The sequence below is a fragment of the Lacerta agilis genome, chromosome 17 (assembly GCF_009819535.1).
Source record: "Lacerta agilis isolate rLacAgi1 chromosome 17, rLacAgi1.pri, whole genome shotgun sequence".
Taxonomy (NCBI): domain Eukaryota; kingdom Metazoa; phylum Chordata; class Lepidosauria; order Squamata; family Lacertidae; genus Lacerta; species Lacerta agilis.
The window spans coordinates 27708871-27734293 of NC_046328.1; the positions used below are offsets into that span (position 1 = coordinate 27708871).

The window sequence follows — 25423 nt, forward strand, 5'->3', positions numbered from 1 at the left end:
AACAAGTCAAAAGGTTTCTTTTTTTCCCGACAGCCTGTTGATCTGCAGATTTTACTCCCTTCTGTTTTTATGGTCCTGACCAGCGGTTTTAAAATTTCGTTTTAACATTGTGAGTTATCAACAGTGTTTTAAAATTACTACTAAAATACTACTAACAGCGTGTTCATGCATGTGTGCTTGCAGGCCCTGCAATTTACAGAATTAAAATCAATATACTTCCCCCTCAGATATGTAGGACTTGGCTTTTAATCAATAAATCATATTTCAGATGACAGCATCTCTAAAATTCACCAGATTAGCTCCATTGTCCTCAGCTCTGGGGCGTCCACAGCAAATCCGACTACTTGATCTGTTGCAAATTTATCTTACTTAGACGTTAAATATATAATTTTAGCTTGCTCATCACGAGAATCAGATATATGAACCTATTGAGTTTCCTTCTGGCACTCACATTATCATCTTTTAGGTGTTAAGCAAATGCATTTTCATTTTCTCGGTCTTTAAAAAATTGCCTTAAAAAACAACAACAACTTTTATTGCAAACGCTGTAGTCTCATGGGGAACAGGTTGCGCTCGTGTGTTTATTCAACATTCCGAATACTGTATTTTTGCTTTATCTGAATTGGTTAGCACAAAATGACTGCTGAAGTTGCAGGGTATAAATTATGGAAAACAATAAGCAGCAAACAAGCAAACAAATTGCGTTGCGCTTGTGACACGTTGACAGCTCGGAAATGGGGGGGGGGGGAGGCTGATATGTTAAATCTCCTCTTGCTCTTCTTGACTGTTTGTGCTGCTTTTTTCGGCTCAGAAATATCCAAATTTTAAACGAATAAATTTATATTCAGTAGCGGCAGGGAGAACCAACTCCCTTCCAGCTGAAAAAATAATAATGTTATCTGTGTTGGTCATTTGGAGGCATTTCTGAATCGCCGCAGGTGAGCAGGAGACTGAAAATACACACGCCTGTTTTATGGATCCTCCCCAGACTTTGAGGGCTTTAGAGGAACACCGGTCTCTGTGCTGCATCATTTACCCGGGTTCACTGAGGTTCCAAGGACATAAGCTAAAATCTTCCCTGCTTATCAAGGACAGTCCTTATTTTCTGCCTCCTGTTTCTGGTAATTCACCAGCTCTGTTTTCGCCTTCAGGGGATGCCTTGCTAAGAGGTTATGAATACAATTTCTGCCTGGCCTGACTACCGAGGCCTCATGCTTGCAAATCTCAGCCTTAAGTGGAAATGACACTTCCAAGCTTGCCTGATGTTGTGGGAGGGGAAAAGGTTTGCAAGGAAGGCATTAGGACCTCGCCGGGTTCCTTATGGCGGGAGCAGAGTCCAAACTCAGAACTGGGCTGATGATGCGGAGAGTGGATGCGTGTATGCACACACACACACACACACACACACACACACACACACCCTATATCTATCTATATATATCAAACAGGTGGGTAGCTGTGTTGGTCTGCCATAGTCGAAACAAAATAGAAAATTCTTTCCAGTAGCACCTTAGAGACCAACTGAGTTTGTTCTTGGTATGAGCTTTCGTGTGCATGCACACGAAAGCTCATACCAAGAACAAACTCAGTTGGTCTCTAAGGTGCTACTGGAAAGAATTTTCTATTTTGTATATATCAAACAGTTTGATTTGCATAGTCTAATTTCAAACTGAGCCAGCGGGGCATTTGCTCACTACTAATTGTGGCTTCTCAAATTTATTTATTTAAAAGATTTATTACTCGCCCTCCGCCATGAGCTCCCAGGGTTGGTTCCAGCACACAGGAAATACAATTTCAAGGCAGATAAAATAAGTGTAATTGTAAAACCCATAAAACCGCTCCAAAATGGAACAGAGTGACGCGGATTCAGCAAAGGAGGTGGGCCACAAAACCCAAAATGCGCATGTTAAAAACTGCACATCTCTGTGGGGAGGTGCAAGAAAAGCCTTGTTCTAGGATCAGGCCAATGGTCCTACTAGGGCATCATCCTGTTCTCCTAGTAGTCAACCAGATGCTCATGGCGAGAACATGAGAACCCGAGCACAACAACACTCCACCCAGCCATTGGTATTCAAAATGGTCGTCCATGTTGGTGGGCACCACTGCTTACTGCGGGAGCGAATTTCCAGATCCCCCTTTCCTGCGCTTCTGAGTGTGATGGGACAGCCAAGAGAGCCCTTCACAGATCTCACAAGAAGATCAGCAGGGATGGAGAATATTTGGGACCTAAATTGTTATCCATTAGGTAGACTGTTTTAATACTGTGCAACTCTTTGGTGAGGGGAGGCTGAGGACTTTTAGTGGGAAGGGGACTGAGAAAGAACACAAATCAAGAGCAATGGATAAATTCAGCACCCATCGCCAAAGACAGCTCCGGGCACCTTCTGCCCAGCTCAAGACCCCGATGGAATGCAGAAGATTCTCTACCTCGTTTCTCCCCAAAGTAGAGCGTCTGTTGAGCAGGATTGGACCACTGTAGGGAGGAGTCATCAGGGTCTTCCACTTCACACCGGAGGAGCACCTTGGAGCCTGCGACCACGATTTCATTTGACGTCGTTGGCTGGCTCCCTGCAGGAAATCAAGACGGGTGTTGAACATAAGGAGAGAGAGAGAGAGAGAGAGAGAGAGAGAGAGAGAGAGAGAAGGAGGAGGGGAGAGGAGGAGACGCTGAACGACCTACCAACATAAACATATGCAAGAGCCTAGTTCTCATTGAGGTGTGTCTGGGGCTCTAACACTTTGGGCTACAGCAGAAAGTTCACATCACAGAATGCCTCCCCCACACAAATTAAGTCCCCTGCACAAATTATTAATGGGAAGCCGTGTGGAGACCCTGCAAGCAAAACTGGGAGAAATGCGGGAGGAATGTTCATTGCCCTTATAACTGCCCTGCGAGGAAATCAGAATGAATGCTCACTAAAACAGCAACCATCCTCCAAGCCCCTCATCACACCTGCAAGCTTTGTGTTGGCAGGTCAGGATGAATGCTCAGTAAACAGGTCATTTGGAAGATCCCAAAGGTGCCAAACCGTCAAGAAACACGAAGCAGAGGGAGAACAACGGCCTGTTTTAGAGGCTTTAGGCCTCTGGGCTAGTTGCCAGAATAGTGTGCAACAAAGCCAGATTATTCCTCCTCCGCCTTTTCTCCACCTGCTCCTCACACAATCATAGGATTGTAGAGTTGGATGGGACCCCAAGGGTCATCTAGCCCAACCCCCTGCAGTGCAGGGAACCACAAAAATCCCAGATGGCAAAATTTGTGCTTGAGCTTGCTTCCCCACCATTCCTCCTTCCTTGTATGCTGTGTCACTTTTAGATTTGTGAGCCTGGTGGCTGGGAACTCTTTTAGTGCCAATTTCTGTAAGCTGCTCTGGGGGCCTTTCTGTAAGCTGCTCTGGGCCAATGATGTGTAAGCACTGCAAATAAATAAATAGTGGCCCCTTTCCAATGGAAAGAAACCCTGCTTAGTTCCCAAGATTTCACCACTCTAAAGCCTTGCCTGACCATCTTAAGGACCAGAAACCTGAAGCAATGTCTGCTTCCAGGTCCTGGTTCTGGCAGTTGCACCATGGCACAACCTGTCTCACACTGCGCATTCCCCAGTGAAGAACAGCTAAGCAGCATACTGTTGGGGTCACTCAGTCAGTGGCGCATGAGACTTTTAATCACAGGGTCGTGGGCTTCAGCCCAAAAAGATTCCTGCAATGCAGGGGGTTGGACTAGATGACTCTTGTGTTCCCTTCCAATTCTACAATTCTATGTTTCTTTGAGGACCCATCACTGCTGGGTCCTCCCTGTGGGGGGGGGGAGGACATTGAGCAATTTAACTGGAAGTTTCCTTGCTAAGCCATCAGCAGCACCAGTAAAATAAATATATTTTAAGAATGTGCTTTCGTTGCCAGCTCCCCTTCTCAAGTCGTTGCCTCTGTTGCCTCTGGGCTCTGTGGGCGTCTCCGCTAAGCACATTCCATCCCGCCTCGTTGGCCGGGGTTACGGCCCCAAGTTCCTCCCCTCCTCTGCTCTGCCCAAAGAACCCATGCAAGAAACAGCTGGAGAATAAAATAGCCCCTGGCTGGCACCCCTAGTGCACAGCCTCGGCTGCCTGGAAAAACAGCAGCCCCTTGTCCTGTGTCCACTTCCCCCACACAGCCAAAGTATGCACAGCAGTGGCATTTCAGTGCATGGCTGTGGCACAATCGACCGCAGCATCAAAATCACTTCAGTCAGGGCTGGATTAAGACCTTTCGGGGCACACAGCACTTAAAAGATTTTGGTCCTCCATATATATCTAATTCAAAACATAAACAACAATAAACTGTAAAGTGAAATTCTATTTTCCAAAATGAAACGAAACTTACAGTCAGGTGGGAAACAATGTTTTTGTATACTTTATTTATATTTGATCTCTCTCTCCCCCCCCCACCCCGGTAATTGCATAGTCTTTGATCAGCTCCTCAAAACTAATCTTACGCAATGCATCTGCTTCTATACTTAGTTGTGATAAGGCATCCAGCCCACCTTGTTGCCTGGTTGTTCCGCTGGGATTTTAAAAATATACTCCAGTTGAGAAAACGAACTCTCAGCTGAGCCATTGGTGACCATTAACGTTAAAAATCTGGCAATGGGAAATTTCTGTGGTGCCTCCCTTCCCTTGATGTCCTGAACACCTGCTTATTTTGCTTAACGGTTAATCCAGCAATTCAGGAATGTACCTGAGCAGGTATCCTGGTTTGTAAGGATGCACCTGCTGAACTATGCCAAATAGCCCATGGAGCCCACAGAAAGCTGCCTTACCCCAAGCCAGGATATTGGTTTGTCCAGCTCAGTCTTGTTGACACTGGCTGGCAGCAGCTCTCCGGGGTGTCAGGCAGGGAACATTCCCGGCCTTACTTGGAGATTTTGGCGATTAAACCCAGGACCTTTTGCATGCAAAGCAGATTGCCTACTGAGTTAAAGACCCTTCCCAACACGGGAAGGTGCCTTATATTCAGTCAGGCCATTGATCCATTTAGCTTAGTCCTGGCAGCACTGACTGGCAGCAGCTCTCCAGGATTTTAGACGGGGGTCTTTCCCCAGCCCTGTCAAGTGGGATTGAGTCCGGGGATGGAGTCCAGGGCCTTCTGCATGCAAAACAGGTTCTTCTCACCACTAAAGCATTTCCCCATCAAACTGCTTCCCTCAGACGTTGGCATGGCACACTCCAACAGCCAGCCAGATGCCTCTTTGTAGGCTGGCAAGCAGGACATGAATTCTGCAGCCCTCTCCACGCAGTCATCTCCGTCTGCACACATTCCAGCTTGTCAATAGCCTCTTTAAATTGTGGTGCCCAGACCCGGATACAGCAGGTCTGGGGTTTCAGAAAACCTGGAGCCTGGCCTGCCAGTGTGGACTTCACTGGCTCATGGTCAAGCAACCAGCCGGCATGGCAATGACCCCAGCAGCAGAACCTCATCAGAGACAAGGTGGAGTTCCTGTCAATTCCATATAACAATAGCCATAAAGGATCCAAGCACAATTCAAAGTGTTGGTGCTGACCTTTAAAGCTCCAAACGGCTTCGGCCCTGTATACATAAAGTAGCATCTCCACCCATTTCATTCAGCTCAAACACTAAGATCCAGCTCCAAGGGCCTTCTGGCGGTTCCCTCCCTGCGAGAAGTGAAGTTACAGGGAACCAGGCAGAGGGCCTTCTCGGTAGTGGCGCCCGCCCTGTGGAACGCCCTCCCATCAGATGTCAAGGCAATATAAACAACTATCTGACTTTTAGAAGTCATCTGATGGCAGATTTGTATCAGGACGTTTTTTAAATGTTTGGCGTTTGATGTTTTTATGTGTTGAAAGCTGCCCAGAGTGGCTGGTGCACCCAGTCAGATGGGCAGGGTACAAATAATAAAATAATTCTAGTTGTTTTCTGCTCAAATCAGGATGGTTGAGGAGTATGTGGAAGGAGGCTGGAGGTGTGTGTGTGTGTGTGTGTGTGTGTGTGTAGAAACCTCTGCTTTTGCATGGCTGGAACGTCACTTTCTGTACAAAGGTAAGAATCAGATTGATGCCTGTGCCCATCTACGACTCTGGCCCCACCCACCATGGGCAGGTGGCCCCTGGAAGGCTATCCACTAGGGAAGGTGGCCCTCAGCTCAACAAACATTCTCTATCCTGCTGCAACATGTGAGCATACTCTTGGTAGTCTGGTTCATAAACCATGTGTAAATTATGGGTGATGGGCAAGAGGAACTGCAGCGAGACAGGGCACCTAAATCCTTGAAAACAGCCTGCACTAGAAACCATAAACTCACTTCCCAGTAGGGAAAGGAGAGACAATCAATTCCGTTCACATTTAAAGGCAATGCTACCTAATCCCCGCTTCCCAAAACAGTACACAAACTGAAACGCATCACCCCCCCTTTGAAATTCACACTTCTCCGAATTTTGCAATTCACTTCTCCAGCTCAGCACTGTGTACCTGGGCCCATCGCAATGCACACATGATGATGATTTATGTTTACTCTTCCTCCAAGGAGCTCTGTGTGATTTTTGCACAGTTCTCGCCTCTATTTCATCCTCACGACAACCATGGGAGGTAGGTGAGGCTGAGAGTAAGTGACTAGCCGAAGACCACCCAGGGAGCTTCATGCCTGGGGTTGCCAATTCAAACACTACAGTATTTGAGATATGGGAACCCTATTCATGGCCGAGTGGGGATTCGAACTCTGGTCACGCAGGTCCTAGACAGACAAACTAACCACTACGCCATGCCCGCTGTCTAGTAAGAAGAATGTACCCAAATGCTTTGTACCAGTGGAACTTCCTTTGCAAAAATGCGTAGATAGGCAAAGTTGGGTACGGTGATGGAGAAATTTGCATGAAAACGCTGATGGATTTCCATGACCACTTTTTTAAAAAAATAATCACAAACTGATGCAGAGAACTAAACTTAGGACTGCAGAAATGAGGGAACAGAGAGAAACTGAAATGGACAGATTTCTCCATCCCTTCCTCCCCGCTGAGTGAATCTTCGCTGCCCAATGTTTAATCCTCCTTGCCCAAATGCAACCAGGCTCCAGTCTATTTTCTGCTGTCAAATCTCATCCCCTTTTCCTCTGCTCTTCGGTTGCCATGGAAAAGAATTGATCTTTATATCATCTTCCGAAGGAAAACAGTGCCTCTCCACCCCCTTTGGAAGACGCCACCAATGCCCCATGGCTGTCAATCTTCTTGACTCGCATCTAAAAGGGACAAGGGGGGGACGCGGGGAGCGTGTTCCGTATGAAACTGGGTCAAGGGGGGAGCAAATGAACCAAACCCCAGGTGCATTGTTTGTGGGGGGAAACCTGCACCATTTGTTTTCAGAGAGAGAGAGAGAGAGAGAGCAAAGGAGCAGAGCTCATTCAGGTGCTCTGCCCCAGGACCCGTTTTTATTATTTACGACCAAAAAACAGTGCCTGTGCTTTGGATGGAGAATATCTATATATTGCGGGGAGACCATTATACCTCCTCCAGTGAGCAGCCTGCCTGAGGGGACCTGGGCTGCTCAGCAATGGGGGCAGCGAGCAGATGGTCTGTTCCAGCATGTTGAATAATGCTGGGCTTTTTTTCCCCCAATAGGATGGAATGGATGCCTGCCTGCCCCCCCCCCCCCGGTGGTTTTGGCTGTTCTCCGCTGCATCTTAGATGGCAAAGGGAGAAGCTCAGTGACAGAGCATTTGCTTTCCACGCAAGAAGGCCCATGTTCCATCTCCAGGTAGCACATAAACTATGGAACTCTCTCCCACAAGAGGAAGCGGCAGCCACCAAGCAGCCGAGATGGCTTTAACAGAGGATTAGACGAGTTCACAGAGGAGAGGGCTATCGGAGGCTACCAAGAAGAGAAGAAGAAGAAGAAGAGTTTGGATTTGATATCCCGCTTTTCACTACCCGAAGGAGTCTCAAAGCGGCTAACATTCTCCTTTCCCTTCCTCCCCCACAACAAACACCCTGTGAGGTGAGTGGGGCTGAGAGACTTCAGAGAAGTGTGACTAGCCCAAGGTCACCCAGCAGCTGCATGTGGAGGAGCGGAGACACGAACCCGGTTCCCCAGATTACAAGTCTACCACTCTTAACCACTACACCACACTGGCTCCACACCAAGCCATGATGACCATGCTCTGCCTCCACAGTTGCTTCCAAATACCCGGAAACCACAAAAGGAGAGAGGGCTCTTGTGCTCAGATCCTGCTTGTGAGTTTCCCACAAGCATCTGGCTGGTCACTGTGAGAACAGGATGCTGGACTAGATGGGCCATTGGCCTGATCCAGTAGGCTCTTCTCATGTTCTTAGCTGCTGCCAGTCATTGTGTAGACAACCCTGAGCTAGACTGACCAAGGATCTGACTCCATATAAAGCAGATTCCGAGGTTACCCATTGACTCCAGTCCCATAGAATTCACAGGGAGTCACTTCAGTTGGATATCTCAGTGGGTTAGAACGTAGTGCTGATAATGCCAAGGTTGCAGGTTCAATGCCCGTATGGGACAGGTGCATATTCTTGCATTGTTGAGCGTTGGGCAAGATTTATCCTCATGGTCCTTCCAACTCTATGATTCTAAGAGAGTCGTACCTTGGTTCTCGAACGGAATCCATTCCGGAAGTCCGTTCAACTTCCGAAAATGTTCAAAAACCAAAGCGCGGCTTCTGATTGGCTGCAGGAGCTTTCTGCACTCAATCGGAAGCTGCGCAAGCCGTGTTGGACATTCGGTTTCCAAAAAACGTTTGCAAACCGGAACACTCAATTATGGGTTTGCAACGTTCGGGAGCCAAAAAGTTTGAGTCACAAGGCGTTCCAGAACCCAGGAACAACTTATTTGTTTTTAATAATTTCCTCCTTATCTTTTTTGCTGTTATTATTTTTATCTGTAAGCTGCCTTGAGTCCCTGTAGGGAGAAAAGGCAGGTTAACAACAAACAAACAAACAAACAACAACAACAACAAAACAACATTATAAATTACAGTGGTACCTCGGGTTAAGAACTTAATTCGTTCTGGAGGTCTGTTCTTAACCTGAAACTGTTCTTAACCTGAGGTACCACTTTAGCTAATGGGGCCTCCCGCTGCCTCCGCACCACCGCTGCACAATTTCTGTTCTCATCCTGAAGCAAAGTTCTTAACCTGAGGTACTATTTCTGGGTTAGCGGAGTCTGTAACCTGAAGCGTCTGTAACCAGAGGTACCACTGTATTTCCAACAATAAGGAACATGTGGATCTACACAGGGAAGGAGGAGTACTCAATGTAACTCCCCCAAAGCAGGATAGCTTGGGGGGGGAGCTAAAATATATATTATATTGGTACAGATAAATATTAATTACACCCACCTTCAGTCCTTGGGACTGGAGAGGATAAGGCTGTTATCAATGGGTACCAGCCAATATGGCTCTGTTCTACCCCTGACTGTTGGGGGCAGTATGTGCCTCTGAAGACCAGTTGCTGGGAATCAGAAGTGGAGAGAGTTTCTCTTGTGCTCACGATCTGCTTGGGGGCTTCCCATATAGGCCCCTGGCTGGCCCCTGTGAGAATAGGATGCTGGATGAGATGGGATCCCTTTGCCCCGATCCAGCAGGGCTTGTCTTACATTCTTAAGCCCAGGATGTGAAATAAATAGATGGTGGACTTTGGAATGGCTGGGTGGGGTGGGGGAGAGAAAAGGATCTTATTTAAAGAAGCCATTTTTTAAAAAAATACCAACAACTTTAAAGCTGATTCTTTCTTCCAAAACACACTCCAAGTTTCACCCTCTATTTATTTCACATCCTGAGCTTAAGAACATAGGAACCTAGTGGGTTTTAAATGAGGGTCAGGCATGGAAACAGCGTTTTCCCCTTGGAATAAACTTGACCAACTGGAGGTTGGATCAAAAATGTCTCTCATGCACAACAGGGAGAGAGATTTTTTTTAATGATGCCGGGAAGCAGCAAAAGACCAGCACGGATCCGGAAGGGCAGAATGTGAAAGAGAAGGAGAGAAGGAGGGGTGGAGGAGTCATAATCGATGTGGAGGAGGGAGGGGCCAAATCGATACAACTGGGGGCTGGTGGGGGGCAGGCAGGTTGGGAAAATACCTCCAGAGGAAGAAAAGGAGGCAGCAAATGAGAGGAACATTGCAGCAAATAGCAAAGGAGAAGGAGGAGGAGGAACAATAGCAACTGCGATTTAATTTATTTTTTTTCCCAGGCAGCCAAGAAAATCCCAGGGGTTGATGGTCTGAAACCACGACAAAACACTATTTGTATCGCTGTTATTCTTTGCTATAGCGACATAAAGCAACCAAGCGTGGAGAGATAAAACAAAACAAAAGACAGGATGCCCCAAAGGGAGGTGAAACTGTCACAGGCAAGCAAAGACACATGCGGCAGCCGAGGGCGTAGCCGGGTGGCCTGGGCTCAAGGGTACGCGTGTGTGTCCTGCTCACAGACTCCCCACTGTGGCATCTGGCCGGCCACTGGGAGAACAGGATGCTGTATTATGATCCCTTTGGCCTGATCCGGCACCCAGGCACTCTTGTTGTTGTTCAGTCATTCAGTCGTGTCCAACTCTTCGTGACCCCATGGACCAGAGCACGCCAGGCACTCCTGTCTTCCACTTCCTCCCACAGTTTGGTGAGACTCATGTTGGTAGCTTCAAGAACACTGTACAACCATGTCGTCCTCTGTCGTCCCCTTCTCCTTGTGCCCTCAATCTTTCCCAGCACCAGGGTCTTTTCCAGGGAGTATTCTGTTCTCATGAGGTGGCCAAAGTATTGGAGCCTCAGCTTCAAGATCAGTCCTTCCAGTGAGCACTCAGGGATGATTTCCTTCAGAATGGATAGGTTTGATCTTCTTGCAGTCCATGGGACTCTCAAGAGTCTCCTCCAGCACCGTAATTCAAAAACATCCATTCTTCGGCGGTCAGTCTTCTTTATGGTCCAGCTCTCACTTCCATACATCACTACTGGGAAAACCATGGCTTTAACTATACGGACCTTCTTCTTAAGGAAGTTTCCCATGTTAATTGGTTTCACCTTCTTGCCCTTTCTGCAGGCTGAAGGCCTCTGATTTCTGCAACCAAAATGTCCCTGTCTGCAGGCTTCTCATGGCCACCTGGTTGTCTTTCCTGGCCACTGTTAAGATACCATGGATATGGGATGCATGTGGTGCTATGATCTAAACCAATGAGCCTCTTGGGCTTGCCAATTGGAAGGTCGATGGTTCGAATCCCCGCAATAGAATGACCTCCCATTGCTCTGTCCCAGCTCCTGCCAACCTAACAGTTCGAAAGCACACTAGTGCAAGTAGATAGATAGGTACCACTGTGGCGGAAAGGTAAATGCCGTTTCTGTGTGCTCTGGTTTCCATCACGATGTCCTGTTGCGCCAGAAGTGGTTTAGTCATGCTGGCCACATGGCCCAGAATGTTGTCTGAGGACAAACGCCAGCTCACTCAGCCTGCAAAGTGAGATGAGCGCCGCAACCCCATAGTTGTCTTTGACTGGACTTAAACATCTGGGGTCCTTTACCGACCTTTTTACCATGGATAGCTCAGTCGGTAGAGCACGAGACTCTTAATCTCTGGGTTGTGGGTTTGAGCACAGGGTGCAACCCATGGTCTCCAAGCCTAAACTACCTCACAGGGCTGTTGTGAAGATAAAACAAAGAGGTGAGCAGGAGAACCATTTATGCCATCTTGAACTCCTTGGAGGAAAGGTAGGATATGAATGTGATAAATAAATAGTAGGCGGAAGGATAAGAGCATGAGACTCATAATCTCAGGGTTGTGGGTTTGCTTGTATTAATTTATAGGTTTTAGTCAGGAATAGAATATTTTTACTGAACAAATGTTTTCACTGTTAGTGTCATCTGATAATGTTTCTCTCCCTCCCCACCCAATATTATATCTGCAAAAAAATAAAAATAAAACAAACCCTGCCAGATTACATTTCTCCCAGTAATGAGATTCCGACTGGGGACCTGTGGAAACTGCATGTCTGCCTGGCACGGGAGGCACAGAGAGGGGGAGAGCATATGAAAAAATGCCAACGGAATGGAGCAATGGATCACAAAGCATTTGGCTTAAGATGCCGGCAAGGCCCGGAACAGAGTCCTGCCTGAGGCGACGGACGCCAGGACCTGCTTGCATGTGATAACAGCTGCCCCTGACAAGGAATGCAAGCGGAGCGCTTTGGAGCCGTTCCAGCTGCTGTTCCCTGGGGGTTGCAAGGCAACTGTGGACACCCTGCAGGCGGCGAGATGCCATGGATTCACTCCGCTCCAAGGGCAGTGGAGCAGACGCCTGCATCGTGAGACAAAGGAGTAGGAGGGAAGCAGGGGGAGGATGGAAAATAGGCCACGTGTCCTACTTAAGAACACAGGTAGCTGCATTATACATACCTTCCAACAATTCTCCAATGAAAATTAGGGACTATTATTATTATTAATAATAATAATAATAATAATAATAATATACCATGCCCATCTGACAGGGTTGCCCCAGACACTCTGGTGGCTTCCAACATACATACATACATACATACATACATACATAACAAAACATTAAACATTAAGAAAGAACCCTATGCTGGGCTGCCTTCAAATGCCTTCTAAAGGTTGTATAGTTACTTATCTCCTTGGCTCAAGGGTCGCATAACTCCATCCCCTCCAACATTTCTCCAATGAAAATGGGGACATCCTAAGGAAAAGTGGGACATTCCAGGATCAAATCAGAAACTGTGACAGCTTCTGTAAATCCGGAACTGTCCCTGGAAAATAGGGACACAGGGAGGACCTGATTATACAGACTCAGACTGTCGGCCCAACTAATTCAGTATTGTCTGCACTGACTGGCAGCAGCTTTCTAGGGGTTCAGTCTGAGGTTTGTTCCAGCCCCACCTGGAGATACTGGGGGTTGAATCTGGGACCTTCTGCATGGAAGGCATGTGTGCTGTTCTCTAGAAAACAAAGTAAGAGGCCATGCCTCATAGTTCATAACCATCACTAAAATAAAAAGTTATTTTTTTTAAATTAAATTAAAAAATATTGTCTTTTACCAGCCATTGGGTCCAAGAAGCTCAATATTGTCTGCACTGACTGGAAGCAGCTCTCCAGGGTTTCAGCTTGTGGTCTCTCCTAGCCCTTTCTGGAGTTGCTGTTGGGGATTGAATCTGGCACCTTTTGCAGGCCAAGCAAATGTTCTACCACTGAGCCACACCTCCTACTCTCTGTTTCAAAGAGGTTCTAGCCATCCCCTTCCAACCGGGGATGTGTCCTAATTCCTAAAGGACAGCCCTCTCTTTCCGGAGTCCCCAGTGTGCTACTTGAGTGCACCAGTGGCATAGTGTGGGTTGCCAGTGTCTAGAGCCACACAGAGGGCAGGATGGGTGGTTAGGGAGTATGCATGCACATTCAACTGCCTAATGGCACCTGTGTCACCTGGAAGATCACAACCACAGAGACAACATAAGAAGAGTTGTTCTGTTGTCCGGAGAGGTCACTTCCTGGTTCGCATGGAGAAGCTGTTTTCAATGGAGCCCAGCGATGGAAGCATGCAGCTGTATTGAGGTAGCACCGGATGTTGAAATTTTGTGCTCCTAACCATTTTGTTACGCGGATGGCGCTGTGGTCTAAACCACTGAGCCTCTTGGGCTTGCTGATCAGAAGGTCGGCGGTTCGAATCCCCGTGACGGGGTGAGCTCCCGTTGCTCGGTCCCAGCTCCTGCCCACCTAGCAGTTTGAAAGCATGTCAAAGTGCAAGTAGATAAATAGGTACTGCTCTGGCGGGAAGGTAAACAGTGTTTCCATGCACTGCTCTGGTTTCACCAGAAGCAGCTTAGTCATGCTGGCCACATGACCTGGAAAAACTGTCTGCAGACAAACGTCGGCTCCCTCGGCCAGTAAAGCAAGATGAGCGCCGCAACCCCAGAGTTGTTCGTGACTGGACTTAACTGTCAGGGGTCCTTTACCTTTACCCTTTTAACCATTTTGAGCCCTGGGCAACTACCCCTGTGTTCCCCCTACACTATGCCACTGTTGTGCACCATGGTGTGTCCTCAGACACCCAACTATTGGCACCCTCCAAAAGGAATGGTGTGGAATTCCTACAATCACAAATTGGCTAAAGGAGGAGGGAAATATGCCCGTCTAAAATCCTGGAATTTGCTTCCAGTGAGTTTAGTACATTAGGAGGGCCACATACCCTTCTGTGCAACCTTCCGAGGGCCACATTCCAGCAGTGGGCACAGCCAGAGGGAAAGGTGAGAGGAGCAACACATGTGTTTACTTCTGTACCAGTATGTTAGAGTTTCTTTCTGTAGCCTCCATTCAGGCAGGCAAGAAGCATTATCAGAGTTCAAGGACACAATCCAACCAGGCAATACTCTCAGGGTGCAGCCAGCAGAGAGTGCTGAGGACCAGCCAGAGAGACCTGGAGGGTTGCATTCGGATCCTGGGCCTGACGGTCCCCGACCCTGGTGCTGATAGCACTGAGTTAGAAGGACTAATGGTCTGATAATGTAGCTGTCTGTATTCCTATTAAAATCAGTCCCTCATTCAAAACAATGAGGACTGGGACCTTCATTTAATTTTAGTAGAAAGGCCAAGCCTTGTAGTACAGCACATGCTTTGCATGTAAAATGTCATGGGTTAAATCCTGGGCTCCTCCAGTTTCCTATCTGAAAACTTGTAGAGCTGCTGCCAGTCTGTGTAGACAATATGGGACTAGATGGACCAATATCTTCCTTTGGGCTGAAACAGGCAGGATAAATGGGGAATGAACAGAGGAGGGAGCTGACAGGATCAGCCGAGAGGCTTCCCTGGGTGAGTGACACAGTTCAGGCAGGAGAAGAGCGTTTTGTCGATTTTCTTCATCAATGTTTCCCTCCACGTACAGAAGAATTTCCCTTTCTGGAACAAAGTTTCCCTCCAGACTCATGTTAGAGTTGTTAGGTGACATTTTATGCCATAATGACACAGAATAAGTGTTGGGAGGAGGAATGCATAATATTTTTTTTGAAAAAAATATCATTGCAACTCATAACACAGGTTAAGAACATTAGGGACTTGATCCATTTTTGCTTAGAGGTTATTGCTTAGCTACATCAGGTCAAGCTATTTGTCTACTGAGGCCAGTATTGCAAACACACACCAGTGCTCTAAATATCTGGGTAAAAAGGTAAAGGTACCCCTGACCATCAGGTCCAGTCGTGTCCGACTCTGGGGTTGTGGCGCTCATCTTGCTCTATAGGCCGAGGGAGCCGGCGTTCGTCCTCAGACAGCTTCCGGGTCATGTGGCCAGCATTACAAAGCCGCTTCTGGCGAAACCAGAGCAGCGCATGGAAACGCCGTTTACCTTCCTGCTGGAGCGGTCCCTATTTATCAACTTGCAATTTTTGGGGTGCTTTCGAACTGCTAGGTGGGCAGGAGGTGGGACCGAGCAATGGGAGCTCACCCCGTGGCAGGGATTCAAACCGCCAACCTTCTGATCAGCAAGCCCTAGACTCTGTGGTTTAACCCGCAGCGCCACCTGGGTCACTATAAATATCTGGGTAGGTTTGTCTAAGCCAGCCTTTCTCAAACTTGGGTCCCCCGTATACAGTTGGACTACAACTCCCATCATCCCTAGCTAGCAGGACCAGTGGCCAGGGATGATGGGAGTTGTAGTCCAACAACATCTGAGTAGTTCAAGAATGGTTGGTCTAAACAAAAATGTTTTTAGCAGTCTATGACATAAGCACAGTGAAGGCACCCGCCTGATATCAATAGGCAGGGAGTTCCAAAGTGGAACGCTAAAAGACTGTTTTCTTACAAATGTGGAATGGGTGCCAGTTCCTCAGATTGAAGTGACTGGGTGGGCTAAGGAGATCTCACAGGTATACTGGTCCCAAGTTGTTAAAGGCTTTACACGTAACCTTGAACTTGGCCCAGTAGCAAATCCAAGCACAGGTGTTCTACGCTGACAAGGCCTCACTCCTGTCAGCAATCGTGCTGCAGCATTCTGCACTACCTGCAGCTTCCAGATCAGGAGCAAGGGTAGCCCCTCTCAGAGTGCACCATTGCAGTAATCCAAATATTATCACTTTCCCTCCTAGTCCTTCAAATAGGCTTACAAGTGCTCCATAAAAGACACATCAAAAAATAAAAAGGGAAGGCACAGAAACGAATAGCCTTAAAAACATCGTTCCAAAGTCAAAAGCTCCCAAGGCAGCAAACAACTTGATTGTGGATTTATTTTATTTTTTAAAAAAACACATTATAAAGGTCTTCAAATGGCTTGATTTCCATAAACTGCCTAGACCACTGCTCCAGCATAACTCAGACATGCCCATTTGTCCATCTTACCCTGACTGCAGCTTTCAAAACAAGCCCATTCAATAAATCGCAAGTCATCACGGTGGTACGGAATTTATCCAAAAAACTCTTATGCCTTGTCGGAAATGCTGCACGAGAGCCTTCATTCTGGCTGTCAATCAGCGGCAGGATCCCTTCTTCCCCCACATCCATTAACCGTCTCTGTTTTAGCAAATTAATTAATTAACTAATTACTATAAATATTACAGTCTCTCGCTATAGGTGATGGTATCTAAGATGACAGTTTTCCTTGACTAATTAATACAGACAAATCATTTAGTCTTCGGAGGGAGGGGAGTCTTAAATCGAGACGCTGCTATCGGCTCCACGCAGCCTCTCAGAGGGGTCAGCTCCCAATCACATCCAAGGAATAATCCATGTTTTTAAAAACTGTGATTAAATCAGCAGCTCGGTTGTTCCCACTTAACAGCTTCCGACGAACGCCTTAATTAGAATCCAGCTGAATCCTCTGTGTTTCAGGCAGTAACATTTCGCACATATATAGTGCTCGGAGCAGGGTTGGTGGGATCTGTGGTCCTCCGAATGATGCTAGACTCCAACTCCCATCAGCCCCAGCCAGCATAGGGTGTCGGATTAGGACCAGGGGAAGACCAGGGTTTGAATCCCCACTCGACCATGAAGCTCACTGGGTGACCTGAGAGTGGTGCAGCACTAAAAACTGCTAGCAAATTGGCAGAGCTAAGCAGGGTCTAGTATGGTTACAAATCGGATGGGGGAACCCCGTGATGAGACGCCTGAATTGTGGAGGGTTGGACTAGATGACCCTCGGGGTCCCTTCCAACTCAACGATTCTATGATTCCCACCCTAACCTAACCTTCCATGCATGGGGATTAAATGAGGAGGGGGAGAACCATCTACACCACCTTGAGCTCCTTGGAGGGAAAAGTGCGATATAAATTCAGTAAATAAGTACAAGCGGTCCGGGACAATGAGTGTTGTGCTCCAGAAACATCTGGAGGCCCATAGGCTCCCCCCCCCACACCTCTGCTTTCTGGTCATTTAGAACGCTGAACAAATCAGAATGAGGGCAGAATTAGGAGGCAATGCTAATTGGGCCCAGCACTCTCTAATCATAGTGGATGATCAGATGTTTACAGGCAGCGCTTTGCACAAGACCACAAGCGCTTACTCTATGGCTCATAAGAAGGTGAATATTAGTCAAAGCTGCTTACAAAAATGGGCTTATTAGCAGAAATAGGCATTAAAACGCTGACAAGTTTTCACGGCGATTTTTTTTTTTAAAGCATTTGCTGCAGAAAAGTGAGGAACGGAATTTAAGACAAGAAAAAAAGAGAAACGGGGGAAAGCTGAAATGGACCGATTGCTCCGTCTATTGCGGAGGCTGATATAAGTAGCTTACTTAGGCCCCCTGGGGTTTTTATGGTAGAGAGGAAAGATTTGAACACAGGACTTTCTGGTCATAGCTCAGGTTGCAAACCTAGACGCGCTTGCTGGGTAGTAAGGCTATACTACCTATGCATTCTCACATGGGAGTCAGCCCTATTGGACTCAGTGTGAATTATACCTGTGTGTAAACATGTGTAGAATTACACATTACCCTGCAATGTTATCCCAGCTCTTAAAGGTAAAGGTAAAGGGACCCCTGACCGTTAGGTCCAGTCGTGCCCGACTCAGGGGTTGCGGCGCTCATCTCGCATTACTGGCCGAGGGAGCCGGCATACAGCTTCCGGGTCATGTGGCCAGCATGACTAAGCAGCTTCTGGCGAACCAGAGCAGTGCACGGAAACACCATTTACCTTCCCGCCGGAGCGGTACCTATTTATCTACTTGCACTTTTGACATGCTTTCAAACTGCTAGGTTGGCAGGAGCTGGGACCGAGCAACGGGAGCTCACCCCATCGCGGGGATTCGAACCGCCGACCTTCTAATCAGCAAGCCCTAGGCTCTGTGGTTTAACCCACAGCGCCACCCTCGTCCAGCTCTTAAGCAGCCACAAAAGTATTGGATTCTAACATACCTCGATGAATATTCAAATGTTCCACACACACACCCCAAAGCAAGCAAATATGCAAATCACATCCACTCACAAATTATTGTTTCTGACCACAGAAATTAATATCTTTTAATTCTAATAAATCAAATCCAGCACCTCTGGATATTTGGAACAGATGATTCTGGGAAAGGATGAGAGTGCAAATGTAAGTCAAGGCAATTAACCCATTTCTTTAGCTTATTTTTCTTCCCAGCCCTAGATATAAATGATGACCACAACTAGACACAGTATTCCTAATGCAGGTGCACCATAGATTTGTACAATGACATTAGGCTATCAGCAGAATTTATTTACAATTCCTTTCCTAATGATTCCTCACATGGAATTCTCCCTTTTCACCACTGAAGCCCACTGGGCCAACATATTCACCGACCTAACTATTACGACCCCAAGATCTTATTCTTGGTCAGTCACTGCCAGTTCAGACTCCATGCGTGTATATATGAAATTAAGATTTTATTTTTCCTCGACGTGCATCAGGATACACTTACACTGAAATGCATTTGCCATTTTACCACCCATTCATTCAGTTTGGAGAAGTCACTTTGGAGCTCTTCGCAATCCTCTTTTCGTTGCAAGGACCCTGGGCAAGTTACCGGTAGTACCATCTGCAACCCTGGCCACCTCATTGCTCACTCTCTAGATCAGGGGTAGGCAGCCTAAGGCCCGTGGGTTATTTGTGGGGCATAGGAATTCGTTCATATTTTTTTTTCAAAATATACTCCGGCCCACCACATGGTCTGAGGGACGGTGGACCGGCCCATGGCTGAAAAAGGTTGCTGGCCCCTGCTATAGATTGTTTATGAACAAGTTAAAAAGCATGGGTCCCAATACTGATCCTTGGAGACTCCACTTTCTCAATCTCTCCATTCAGAGAACTGCCCACTTACCGTATTTTTCGCTCCATGGGACGCTTCGGACCATAGGGCGCACCTCGTTTTTAGAGGAGGAAACAAGGGGAAAAATATTTTTCTGGTTTTCCTCCTCTAAAACCCATGGTTTTTTTGAGAATCAGCTCCAAGTTTTACAGCTTTTTTTTTTGCAAAGGATCAGTTCAGATTTGTGCAGCTTTTGCAAAGGGGGAAAAGCATTGCTTACAAAACAGTAAGCACCAGTACAGACCAGTAAGCACCAGTAGAAGCCAGTACAGACCAGTAAGCACCAGTAGAAATCAGTACGCACCAGCAAGCAATAGGAAGCAAGAGGAAAGCAAACCAGTACAAACCAGTAAGCACCAGTACAAACCAGTACAGACCAGTAAGCACCAGTAGAAACCAGTACGCACCAGCAAGCAATATGAAGCAAGAGGAAAGCGAACCAGTACAAACCAGTAAGCACCAGTACAAACCAGTACAGACCAGTAAGCACCAGCAGGTAATAGGAAGCAAGAGGAAAGTAAACCAGTACAAACCAGTAAGCACCAGTACAAACCAGTACAGACCAGTAAGCACCAGCAAGTAATAGAAAGCAAGAGGAAAGCAAACCAGTACAAACCAGTAAGCACCAGTAGGTAATAGGAAGCAAGAAGAAAGCAGACCAGTAAGCATCAGCAAGTAATAGAAAGCAAGAGGAAAAGTAACAGAAAGCCCCAAATGGCTGAAAAACTCAATTTCCCAGGATCCTCAGCCCTTGCAAAGGAACTACTATGCAAAGGGCCTGGGCGGGGCAGGAAGGGAGCTAGCTCCCTTATCTCCCTCCCCGATCTCCTGCAATCAGCTGTTGAGCGGGTTCTTTTCAACACTCTCTTTCCCTCTTGTTAGCCTTTAGCTCTTTCTAAAACAGAAAAAGCAGGATCTGCCTTTCCTCCCTGGGCAACTTGGCTCCAGGGACCATACATTCGCTCCATAAGACGCACAGACATTTCCCCTTACTTTTTAGGAGGAAAAAGGTGTGTCTTATGGAGCAAAAAATACGGTATTCCTACTCTCTGCTTCCTGCTACTTAAGCAATTCCTGATCCAAGGTGTCTCCTCTGCCGCTGCACTAGGACCATGGACTATTCTTTTCAGTACTGTATAGAGCAATTCAGACTCTTGTCAAGCTGATAGGGTTGTCAGAGAATTCCATCAAAATGGGAAGCAGTCCCGGAAATTGCATCAGCTTGTGTGTCTGTCTGCAAACAGGAACGGAAATCAGGTAGGGTAGGGAGATGTGATCAGTATCTGCTCTTGTCATTTCCTCACACACACCCCATCCGCTATTCACTGTCATTATTTCTTTCCGTACATCACTGATGCCTCCCCCCCCTTCATGTTGAAAAGAGTGGCGTGGAATCACATTGCAATCACATAATTCATGATATTATTAAATTTGGCCACAGTGAACAGTGAGCTGAACAGCATTGCTTTTGCAGAATCCAAATTGAAGCAGAACGGAAATGCTCCTGCATGCGGAATGTATGGGGTGCAATGGAAGCAATGCCTTTTTACATCCCTGCAAGCTGGTGGCTGTAAAAATCAAGACACCAGCTTGTTCAGTGGCTTAGGTAACCACCCCGTCAGACTGGTCTAACTTTCCCCTTACCTGCAGGCTAACACAGTAAAGTATGGAAGTGAGAGCTGGACCATAAAGAAGGCTGATCGCCGAAGAATTGATGCTTTTGAATTATGGTGCTGGAGGAGACTCTTGAGAGTCCCATGGACTGCAAAAAGATCAAACATATCCATCCTTAAAGAAATCAGCCCTGAGTGCTCACTGGAAGGGCAGATCCTGAAGTTGAGGCTCCAATACTTTGGCCACCTCATGAGAAGAGAAGACTCCCTGGAAAAGACCCTGATGTTGGGAAAGATGGAGGGCACAAGGAGAAGGGGACGACAGAGGATGAGATGGTTGGACAGTGTTCTCAAAGCGACTGGCATGAGTTTGGCCAAACTGCGGGAGGCAGTGGAGGATAGGGGTGCCTGGCGTGCTCTGGTCCATGGGGTCACGAAGAGTCAGACACGACTGAACAACAACAACACAGTAAAGCACATTAGTTCAGTGGACCAATGGAGAATGATAATGTAAGAAGATAAGGGGAGCCCTTCCCCGCTGGATCATCTGCCTGGGGCATCTGGTTGGCCACTATGAGAACAGAATGCTGGACTAGATGGGCCATGGGCATGATCCAGCAAGCTCTACTTATGTCCTTACATTCCTCCCAGCACTAATTCTAAAAGTGGAAAGGAGGGCATACAATTCTGAGCCCTCGTCAGCCAGCGAAATGACAGCCTTTTGGATCCCAGCATTATTCAGAATAGCAACTGTGTGAATAAGCGGAGTGGGAAAAATGCAAATTGCATTCCTCGAATCTGAAATAATAATGAAAAGAAGAAGAAAAAAACACACTGGAAAATGCTGTTTGTTTCAGCACTGCTCAGAAAGCCGTTATTGAAATGGTAAATAATATGATTGTCTGGGTGTTTCTCCAGACACTTAATCTACCCTGCTGCCATTCCCCGAACTCACCCCAATTTGTCAATTAGCTGCTGCTGCTGCTTTTTTAGATGCCATGACGGGTGCAAAGCATGGTGCAGCCTTAGATAAGGGCAATCTGCCGATTTACATAATGGCATTGTAATATTTCCTCCACTGTTCTCCGTCACCCACCCACCCTCCCTTATGCATCTTAATGTTCCGTTCGCTTTCCTTTTAAAACCATAACCTTATTCTCAGTTAAATTCTCCATTTTGGCTTGGGGTTCTCGAGGCACAAGAAAGATCTTCCAGGGAGGAATAGAATTGGGGGGTGGGTGGGTGGGTAATGCAGCCCCCAGAGAGTTCCTTATTTGATGCCTTGCAGAGCCTCCGATTCAAAGGTCTCCAAGCAGGACCATCTTCTAGGGTTGGCATTGTCATGCAATCACCAAGGCCTGTTGGGCCACACTGCCAAATCCCTGGCACCTCCTAGTCCTGTTTCATGGAATCACAGAATTTTAAAGCTGGAAGGGACCACGAGGCTCATCTAGTCCACCCCCCCGCAACGTAGGAATCTTTTGCCCAACATGGGGCTCAAACCCACGACTCAGAGATTAAGAGCCTCCTGCTCTTACTGACTGAGCTATCCTTCCGTCTGCTATTATTTACCACATTTATATCCCACCTTTCCTCCAAGGAGCTCAAGTTGGCATATAAGGTTCTCCTGCTCACCTTTTATCGTCACAACAACCCTGTGGGTTGAAATTAATGGACCTAACTCATCTTTTTATTAATTTCTGGGGGGTCTGCTCTAAGATAGGACAGGCACCCCACCCGTTATGTGCACTTTCCAGAAACAACAGAAAGCCTTTTTATTCCCACAAGCTTTTCCAGAGGGATAAAAAGGTCCCTGCCATGGGTGCCTATTTTGCACTGGTTTTTAAATTTATCTGCATTTATTTTCTGTGTTGCTTTCAATTGTTTTTAAGCTGCTTTTATTGAATTTTGTACATTGCCTTGAGACATGTGTGCAGAAGATGATGATGATGATAATAATAATAATAATAATAATAATAATAATAATAATATGCTCCAGATGGACCCACCATCTGATTTAGCAGAAGGCTGTTTCTTATGACTCAGAGGACTGTTCCACTGAAGTGAAGGTGGGGGTTTGCTTGTAAAGGATTGCCCAGATTAAGTGAAAGAAAACACAGAGCCAAACACACACACACAGCACGAAGCCCTGGCCTTAATCTGTCCTCTTAATTCCCCAGGCTCCATCCATTTGCACATTTAGGTCAATCTATTCTCAGCATCTCTCTGGGAATCCCCATCCTCAGCCCAGATGTTGCTCCAAGAACACAAACGGCGCAGTCTCTCTTTGCGGGGAGATTCTGTTGAAGCCTTGTAGGGTGGAGGAGAGTGCTGGGGCTCAGGGTTTGGGAGCTGCCCCTTGGAACTGCTGGGGAAGATGTGGAGTGTGAAGGACCAAAAACAGATATTTATCCTGCCACACCAGGGTGCCAGAGCCATCTGGAAAGCACCATATTGGCTACCCTCGCTCTAGATCAGTGTTTCCCAGGCTTGGGTCTCCAGCTGTTTTTTGGACCACAACTCCCATCATCCCTAGCTAGCAAGACCAGTGGTGAGGGATGGTGAGAGTTGTAGTCCAAAAACAGCTGGAGACCCAAGTTTTCGAAACACTAGATCAATGACTCCCCCACTCCCCAAACATACCTTTGACATCCCTAAAAACCTTCGGATGTTCATGCTGTCCATTATATCCTGGACACTCCTGGAATCTGACTGAGGGGCATTGCAGCTGGACCCTGCACACTTTACAGGTGGCCAAGAGTCTGGCCTTTACAATACGGGAAGGATCAAACAGCTCCCCCTATTGGTTGGAGGACCTTTCTTCCTTTGCAGCAAATGAAAGAGTCATTTCTACTTGGAGGGAAGATAGAGACTAAATATACAGAAATCTAGGACTCCTGGTTAGAGCTGTTTGCATCATATTTTCACTGTGCAGGCTTTTCTGGAGCCTCCCCCCTCCCAATATCCCCCCCCAAAATGCATTTTTCTTCATTTATTTTTGGCTTAGATTACAGGTGTCTTCTTTTCCTTAGAGTATTATGAACTGACATGGTTTGTTGCCGTGGTTTTCTTTTTCATGTTTGCTCTTTGCCACATAAACAAACAAACAAATAAAATTATTTATTATTATTATTATTATCATCATCATCATCATCATCATCATTATTATAAAACACCTCCGTTGGCTTGTTGGCTTTTAAGTCAATAGGGAGGACAGGCTTCTGCGGCTGGTAAATGAAGAATGACATACCAATGTGAGAACAAGAGTCAGCGATGTGGAATAATTGAGAGGGAGGGGCCTTGACACTTGGCATCAGCAACGGGGTTGTTGGGTTATCAGCCCATCCCTATTTCCATGAGTGAAAGGTTCACAGGCCCCTCCTACTGGTGGCCCTGACATCCTCCACCAACCATCTGGCCCATGGACTATTTTGGTGATCAGCATAATGAGGGTTTTCTTGCCCATCCAGCCTGCCTCCCACCTCCAGTTATGCGGTCCTGGTTTGTCAGTGAGGAATGCAGCATCAAAAGAGCTCTGGTGCTGACTCCCACAGTCTTGACTATAGACATCTTCCACTGCAGCCAGCCCACCCACCCACCCACACAGAGGCTGGCGTTCTCTCCCCATCCCCTCTTTCTTTTGTTTGTTGTTGATAGCCCTGCAGCTAGTCTAGTGCCGATATGACAGCTCCCACATCCCAGCCAATTTGAATTAATTATAAGCACTGGGCATCTGACAGGTGCCATAGCGAATGCGGCGCACAGAATCCCAGCGAGCCCCACATCTATCTCTGTTCCTTTCATCTTCCTTTGGGCTTGTCAACAAAGAGGCAGCATTGTTATCATCCCAAGGAAGAGTTCTGGGGAAGAAGAAGAAACCCACATATCCTTTCATGCTTATTGGCTTCTTAAGAGTCGTAACGAGATGCAATTTGGCTGGGAAGGGTTGGTCGGGGACTTTGGAGAGGCGGGGTTAGCTCAAAGCCCAGATTACGGGTTGCATCCAGTGATAGTCATCGAATCATCAAATTGTAGAGTTGGAGGGGGTTCCCAGGAGTTGTCTAGTCCAACCCCATACAATGCAGGAATCACAACCAAAGAATCCCTGGCAGATGGCTATCCAACCTCTGCTTAGAAACCCTCAATGAAGGAGAGGCCACCACCTTACAAATTCATCTGTTCCACTGCCAAACAGCTCTTCCTCTCCGGTAAGTTCTTTCTGATGTTGGAATCTCCTTTCTTGCAATTTAAATCCATTGGTTGGGATCCTCCCCTCTGGAGCAGCAGAAAACAAGCTTGCTCCATCTTCCACGTGAGAGACCTTCAGATATTTAAAGATGGCTATCATATCGCCTCTCAGTCTCCTCTTGCCCAGGTTAAACATACTCAGGGCATTTTTTTTCAGCCAGAACTCAGTTACAGCACCTCTTCCTCTAGCAAAATAGTACTGAGCATACCCAGCTCCCTAGTCCTAGTCAGAGAAGACCCACTGAAGTTAATAAATAGGCTGAACTTAGGTTCATCCATTTCAGTGAGTCTTCTCTGAGCAAAACT

General features: G+C 46.9%; 1 protein-coding gene across 1 annotated transcript in view; it reads right to left on the reverse strand.

The window, feature by feature from the left end:
• Positions 1-25423, reverse strand: part of CADM3 (cell adhesion molecule 3) — an 87795-nt gene that overhangs the window by 13876 nt on the left and 48496 nt on the right. The window contains exon 2 of the mRNA XM_033136303.1: positions 2428-2568. Within this exon, the coding sequence (XP_032992194.1) occupies positions 2428-2568 (141 nt within the window). The remainder of the gene's footprint in view (positions 1-2427; positions 2569-25423) is intronic.